The 8,480-nt window shown below is 33.2% G+C and overlaps 1 protein-coding gene across 1 annotated transcript in view; it reads right to left on the bottom strand.

Annotated features, from left to right (window-relative positions):
• Nucleotides 1-4,608: 4,608 nt before the first annotated feature.
• The window catches only part of LOC106462231 (succinate dehydrogenase assembly factor 4, mitochondrial-like), a 6,367-nt gene continuing 2,495 nt past the window's right edge, over nt 4,609-8,480 (bottom strand). The window contains exon 2 of the mRNA XM_013922131.2: nt 4,609-6,388. Within this exon, the coding sequence (XP_013777585.1) occupies nt 6,102-6,388 (287 nt within the window). The 3' untranslated portion in view covers nt 4,609-6,101. The remainder of the gene's footprint in view (nt 6,389-8,480) is intronic.

The raw sequence follows: 8,480 nt of genomic DNA, 5'->3' as shown, positions 1-8,480 counted from the left end.
AGTAAACGAAGTTGAAATTTTCCACTACTCCTTTTTCCTCATCTTACCTTAATACCATCCAGGTTTCATCGCACACTGGTCAGGTAGAATATTCGGCTCCTGATCAGTGAAAGTGGGTTTTCTCGGGGCATCCCGTTTTTCCCAGCTAATTCTCCAGGCATAGGATTTATTGATCCCCGCCTCCCTGAAGGACTATAAGTCCAATAGAGGCCGTTTGTTTGTTTTGTTTTTACACCTAGTGAGAGAAGACCCAATGAATTCCACAAAAATACAATCCAGCAAGCAGTAATAATCTTCTCCGACCTTCTTCCGGCACTAGACATTCACCATCAAAATTCAACTTCCACTCGCTACAGCCAGGGCTTGAGTTGGGGGGGGGGGGCGAAACGGAGCGCCTTATTGCGAAAACGTTACTGATGTTAGAAATTTTTATGAAAATGTTCCTATTGTAGAATGTCCAAGGATATATGTAAATTTAAAGATAACTTACCACAATCTTACCAATTCATATCGTTTATGAAGGCCTACTTTGCGACATGCCATTTTTCTACATTTGAGTTACTTTTCTGTGTCAACATACATTGTGACGTCATCAAATAATCGAAATAAAAAACTCTGGCGGCCCCGGACCTCCCGCCTCATAGGGGCTGTGAACCTGAGCTTCACTTAATAACTTTACATAACTCAAGCTTTGGATACAACTCTAACTACAAACTTACCAGTACACCTCTAATCCATTACCACAAGCAGGGCGAAAAGTAATAACTGTTTCTGATCAATAAACCCCGTGAGATCCTAAACCGAAATACCTACCAAGATGATTGATTTTTTTCTCTCTCTCTCTCTAGTGGATCAGTCTCAAGTTTACTGCCTTGCGACGCTATATTCCGGCGTTCGATTCTTTGTGGTGGACAGAGTGCAGATAACCAATAATGTAGCTTTGCGCTAAAGAGAAACAAACAAGTTTATTTAATTGTTAATTCTGTCAGGTTTGAGTATTCAAAGCTTCGAAAACACAAACGGTACGAAAATAATTTCTTTGTATTAAGTTCATTAAATAACTATAAAAAATATTTGATCTCTATGTTGTTTCGTGAAAATTACAACAAGATTTTTCATAGAAAAACACTTCTGTAATTAACAGAAAACTCTGCTGGTATAGGATTGTTACATAAATTATATTTTTGAAGATAAAATTTTGGACGACCTGTGGCGTGGGTTAGCACTATGGCAGAGCTCTGGATTTCGGAGCTGGCGTTTGAATCCGTTCAATGCTAAAAAAGATTCCTCCCACTTTAAACAGCTTGTGCGTTATATGCGAGATAGCCAATCTCTTCGCTTTGTAATTTCTTTTGTATCACGAGCGGCACATAGGGAATTGCTTAATTTATGAGCACCCCAGGTTCTGTGCATTTATTTTTGAATTTTGCGGAAAACTACTCGAGGGCTATCTGTACTAGCTGTAACTAATTTAGCAGTGGAGGCAGCTAATCAACCACACCCACCACCAACTCTTGGACTACTCTTTTACCAATAATAGTGGGATCGACCTTCATGTTATAACGTCCCCACGGCTGAAAGGGCAAGTATGTTCGGTGATAGGGATTCGAACCAGCGAGTCCAACGCCATAACCACCAGGCTCCCGGGTTTTAAACCCCAAATCCCTATGAATAAGAAACAAATAAAAGTGGATTTTAAAAGACCCGAGTGCTTTAGAATAGTCCATTATTCAATAGCGCTTGGTTTTCTGTGTTTTTATACATCCAATGTACTTGATTTTTTTATTGTTTATTTTTGTAATTCTTGAGATAATTATTTCATTAAGGCAAACAAATAAAATATATGCTCGATTCATCACCATGATCGTAGTTGAACGTTATTCTCTGCAATAAAATGAACTGTGTTCCAGACCTATTCCGACTGTTCTCAATGAGGAAAAGATGTAAAGGGAACAGTGACATCATTAAGAATAAGATGGCAGAGGAGGTGTACAATTGCAACATGTCCTGCGTATATTTTGCCAGAATTCAGGTATTTAGGTTGAACAATTATTTTAGAAATGTTACAGGAGGAGGTAATTTATATATATCAAATTCGTTTTCGAACAAAAAAGCAAGGCTAATGTATTCGCTGCCATATTCAACCAAAATTACTCTTAACAGAGTCCTTCATATTTCTGTCAAACAATTCCTTGCCTGGTGCTGTCATTGACTTCTTACTCTTAATGCTGTCTATACATGAACTCTTCTCTTTGGCCTCAATTGTCACAAATAGTCTTCATAACAACTCATTTGTCTTTATGATTCTGAAGATAAAGTTTTCCTCCAACTATCTGATACAGTCAAATATTTAGGTGTCATTTTTTAATAAAAACTTCATGTGCAAAGCCAGAAATTCACCCAACTTCTCCAATATTTGACAAGTGCCCCTATGTGTTTAAATACTTCATTTTTTTTTCTACATTTATAATCTTCGTCCAACATTGTCTGACGTATAGGCATACAACTCAGATTTCTGCTACCCCATTCTATTACGATCGACTACAGGTTTTTGAGAGTCATGCATTTCATTCATAATAAGTTACCTAGTTCCACCAAAGATCTTTATGCTTGCATTTGTTTCCCATTTATTCTCTTAAACTTAGGTACTCTATGGACTAAATTCATCACCATTTGTATGTTTCATCATCACAACATCTTTCTGAACTTACTACACATACATGGTAATATTCATCCCCTGAGAAAGGTCTTTCCTCTCACTGAAAGTCTATTCTTCTTATTTTCACATCTCTTCTTGAGGGAGTCCCAACCATAATGCTGCCCCCAAGTTGGGCTTACCATGTTCCATTTAACCTTTCTGAGATTAATCATTTCAAGACTCTGATGACTCCATTCAATATTTCCTGTACATTCACCTTCTTTTCTAACATCATCAACAACTACTTCATAATATGTTTCTCCATCATGTATGCTGCAGTCTATCATAAAATTCCATGGCTGACGAGAAGACATAAATCTCTGATGGCCCATCAGCCCACGGGTTGGAATTAAATAATAGAAAAACAACAACTTTGGTCTCTCATTGATCAACCCAACTAATGATTTCTAGTTCAGAGTAAAAGAACTTTTGTGTAGTGACTTCAGGAATATGAAAAATAAATCTGAAATGCTATTTTTACACACCTCTGATTTTAAATTCCAAATGGACAAATAAAAAGAAATGAGGAAAACCATCTGCAGTTTATGTGATTTTATGTTTAGACATATTGGTTTCCTTGATTATTTCATATTGAAATTATCCTAACTCATTGTTCTCTTTAAATTATAACTTTGCATTTGTTTGAAGTCAAGCACAAAGCAACACAATGGGCTATCCGTGCTCTGCCCATCACGGGTATCGGAACCCAGATTCTAACATTGTAAATCCGCAGATATACCGCTGAGCCACTGAGGGGCAATGACTTTGTGATGAAAGTTAAAACATTATGGTCAAATTTACTCACTTTCCAACCATTACTAACCATCCTCACTGTTTTTGAGTTTGATATTTCTTTTATAATAATGAATAAAACAATTTTATATATTAAAACAAAAGAAAAAAATACCTTATACACATTCTATGTACAATTTGCTCTGTAATAAATAAAATAGCAAAACATTTTATTTTATGAAATATGGTTCTCAAATTCCTTGTTTTGTAGTTCATCTTTTACCTGATTTCTTGTTTGATAGTTCACGTTAGAACTATGAAATGTCACAAAATAAATAAGATGAAAGAATCTGATTAGCTTAAAATTTGTATAATCAAGTCCCAAGTAGTGCAAAAATGCACAGGACAGAGAATGTTTTGTACCTTTTCAATCATCAAGTAGTTTCACAGATTGCACCTTTTTTCAAATATGTTAATGAAAATATACCTAATATTCAGGTTTAAATATAAAAAGCATCAGTATATGACAAACGCAAGTCTTGAGGAATAACTGGTCAGAAACACTATTGTTTTCCATTATATTTTTGTTGAAATTTCTCAGTACAAAATAATTTGATGAGACAGTGACAACATTGATAAGATTTGCTATACTTGTTTCCTACCATTTTTTTTTCTTCCCTTTACTCTCAATATAGTGGAATTTAATTCAGATGAATAACCAAATGTTAAACCTTTAAACTTCTGTTAAAGTTTAATCCATATGATTAAGAATTTGGCCCAAAGAAAATGAAGTTTCTGACACAGAAATGGCTCATTCTTTATCCTTGATACAGGAAACCAGAAGGGACTCTAAGAAGTTAAATGTTGATTACAGAAGTACAAGTAGCTTGAAAGTGGAATTGACACCTACATGTTATAAAGAGGAAAAGATGAACATGTGTTTCAGTGTTATTATGATTCTAATAAAACCTTTCATGATGAATAGGAATAATCATATGTTTGTCTTTAATGCCAATTAGATTATATTTGCATGTTTGTTATTAATTATGTATTGATAAATATTTATCATGGTTGAATACTGTAAACTATAAATGTAAATTAAATGGTTATCTAAAGTAATGTGGCTATGAATAAAAACACAACAGAAACGGTAAGAAGCAAAAACAAAAATGCAGCACTAAGTTTGATCTTTCGGTGTTGACTTTATCTTCATTACTCTGCAGAAGTACAGGTAATAGGCAGTTTAAAAATTTGTATTCAGAAAATGTATAACATATTGTAAGGGAATATATTTCAAACACTAAGAAAAAAACTGCAAGGGTATGTACAAATTCATTTGTAAAAGAAATTAACTTTCACAGTGTTCCAAAATGTTGGATTTCAAAATACTATTTTGAAATTATAAAGTAATAAACAAGAATTATTGCCACCAATAAACAGACAGAACATAACCAAAAACTGAAGTTTTTGCATGACCTACATCCCTAGATCATTAAAACCAATTCAATGAAAACAGATTTCTTCCACATATAACCAATGGTAAATTAAGGTTTTTAAATATGCATCATCATACCGAAACCATAAATATAAAACTTTGAAGGTTTAACAAGATCAAAACTTCAGATGCTGCTAATATTTACAGAGATATTCAATTCCAAATTTCATTTTATTCTTTTAGTTTAGTTCAGAGACAACGTATCAGAATCCACACTTATTACTAATTAGACATTGGAAACATTACGTATATTTACATAGAAGCTTCACTTCATCCTTACTATATTTAGTGCAATTTCATATACTATCCCAATTAAAGTGCTGTAAACCTTCAATAGTTACATTTAAAGTTTACTGTCAAAACCACTGCTCTAATTTACTGAACAGCATGAAAAATCTAGCCTTGAAACAATATTTGTAGTTACAACTTTTTAATGAGGAAATTGAGAAACTATTATTACATAAGAGGTTATACTAGTGTATTTATTTGTTTAAATTACTGTCTACACCCTTTATGCAAAATGGTTATTGTTTTCAGTATGTAGTGTAAAAAAAATATATTTTAATTAATTTTTGTAATTCTATATATTTATTTTTTCATGTTTGGTAGATTATATATCTGCCAAAGATCATGTTCTTACATGTAAAATTTTGCTTTTACTGCAGAAATACAGAATAACTGTTGATTACAAGCTTGCTTTCCCATCGTATTACAGTTAAATATAATAAATATTCTGTTTCTTTAAAAAAATTATTACTTCTACTAATAAATGCAAACTAATTTAATTTCATACACTATACCACGGAATAATTTCAGTTACACTTCTCAACATTTTGCACAGGTTACATTAATATGACAAGCAACATTAGCCTATTTTAGTTAATTGTTGAACAACAGGAACTATAAAAAATTCAATTTTTTGTGAATATATAAAATATACATATATATTACATAGAATAATATATATTTATACTCTCATGACAATAATCAAATAATAGATGCTACAGTTATTTTTTTAAAAACAAATATTTATTTGCTGCTTACAAATTAATTATAATTGGTTCTTCTATTACTATATTGCAGTATGTTGATGAACAATGTGGAGAATTCATTTGACACTTGTAAACACCTTCTGGCAAAATCTATCTTCTGAAAAAAAAATCTACATTTCTAAATTCAAAAGTCTGAAACCCTTCCTTTTCTTTCCCAATCTCCATATCTTGTTGGCTCAGGTCCTCTGGGTCCTCCTATTTCTCCAGTTTTGGGGTTAACATTATCAGGAAAAGGAGCATAAGGGTCAGGTTCTTCACCCACTTCCAAAACTTTGGAACTTTGATTTTCTGTTACAGGCTTACTGGTAGAAATGTTGGAAATTCTTCCCCCTTCTTTGCAAGCATCTGATACGTTTGGAGCTTTTACATTACTATCAGAATGACTTCTCTGGAAAAACCATTGGTATGTACCTGAAAGTGAAAGGCAAATAAAACGAAGGATATTTCAATAATGATAACTTTATGGCACATCAACATTAAAAACTTGTATAAAAGATGTTTTAAATTTAACATCTCCTGCATTTATGTTACAGTTTTAAAATAATATTCTAATATGTACATTACTATACAACATACTGGTATCAAGGGATTATATTTGTCCTTGCACACTCACCATTGAAAAAAAAGTTTATTTCTTTGTAAAGGGTGGAGTTAAATTTTATTAGTTAAACTCTTGTAAAATGCTCTTCACCATTACCACAGATGGCAACATATTATAAGACAATCACTCTTGTCCTATTATCTTCAAATTAAAGCATAAAGAAATCAGTAGCCTTTAAGCTATTGACCCGAAAATCTTGTAAACTTCAATATCACCTTTTAAACTTATACCACATCTGTTCTTGGAAATTATGGGAGAAGGGGCAAGGATAAAGAAGAAATGGCAAGAAAGTGTTTTAGTAAAAAAAGAAAAATTTAAAGTGGGATGACACTTTTGCTCCCCTGATTAGGCATCTATTCTTGGAATCATCCTGGTAACCCTCCTATAAACCCTTTCTGATAAATCAATATCCTTTCATTGATAAGGAGACCAAAACTATACACAATAATCTGTATGTAAAGCTTAAGTAATGATTTGTATAGAGATAAATACTTCTTTTAAGGTGCAATCGATACATCTGTAGACATCCTAAATTTCTATTAGCTTTACTTCTTCCATGCTTAAGTGACTTTCCACCACCATGCCAAAATCTTTTCCTTCAGCCATGCAGTTAAATCTGTGACTAAAATTATAATAAACACAAATGCATCACTTTGCACTAACTATAATTAAGATCATTTGTCAAATATTTGTCCAATTTACCAACTGATTCTATCCATTCTGTAATATCTTAACAATCAAACATCCACAATGCAGCTAAAAATACCCAGGAGATTAATACCATAAGCAAACTTTACTAATGCCCTAATTATGCTGCTATCAGTATCATTAATGTAAACAAGACAAAGACCAAAGCACTGGTCCCCTAAGGCACTCCACAAGTAGCAAGGGTCCAGTTTGACAGGACTCCATTAACAACCTTTGTTTTCTTTTATCCATTACAATCCAATTAACTAGTTTTTCCTAAAACATTACCTATTATATTTTCTTAACTAATCTTTAGTGTGGCATCTTATCAAAAGCTTTTACTGAACTGAAATGATCACTAGGTGATAATTCAAGGGGTTACACTGACATCTCATGCGGAGACTAGCTGCCTCGCAGGAGGTAGAAGAGTTCCTTTACTAATGTTGCCAGTGTCCTTATGGCTCCATACTGTCCTGTTGATTCAACATATATTTTTCACTAATTACAACATATGATACTTTGCCTTCCAGTAGTCTCATTCTCTGCCTGGCCTGGTACATAAATTCCAATGGTGCTCTTACATACAGTTGCTTTGATTTCTGCCATCCATTTAGGGGCCAACCAATCTGAATTTTGTGGTATTTCCTGTGAGTTAGTTGCACTGTATTTGTGGTTGTTTTCAGCAATCCAAAGAAGAGTCTGTTTTATGTCTTTCATCTCCATCCTTGAGCTATTTGTTGTAAGCATGAATGCTCCATTAGCCATAGGCAGAATACTGTTGATCCAAGAGACTATGAATGCCCAACCAGCTCTTTCACTATGTTTAATGTCAGAACTATCTGTGGCTAAAATGACAGGTGACTATCCATGATGATTTTTAAATAATAAGTGCTGAAAGACTTTTTATGCTTCACCATCTACCTAATCTACACATTTTTCACTGTCTAGGCTGATTTTCACACACCTCAGTGGCACCAACTTTTTATTTCACACAAAGAACTGAGATCTAGTGATGATGTATTATCTCAGTACACTTGTCCACCCATGACTGTCTTTTATGAGAGGTGCCAAGACTTAAACATGTGTTTTGTATCTTTTCAATCAAGTTTTCTGAAGATACTAATGCATTAAGTTCACACCATGTACATTACCTATTCAGATAAGTAACATCATTGACAAAAAAGATTATAGATTAATAATACAAGATTTTCCTTT

Source organism: Limulus polyphemus, unplaced genomic scaffold, assembly GCF_000517525.1.
Source record: "Limulus polyphemus unplaced genomic scaffold, Limulus_polyphemus-2.1.2 Scaffold1122, whole genome shotgun sequence".
Classification (NCBI taxonomy): Eukaryota; Metazoa; Arthropoda; class Merostomata; order Xiphosura; family Limulidae; genus Limulus; species Limulus polyphemus.
This window is presented reverse-complemented; position numbering and strand designations above follow the sequence as displayed.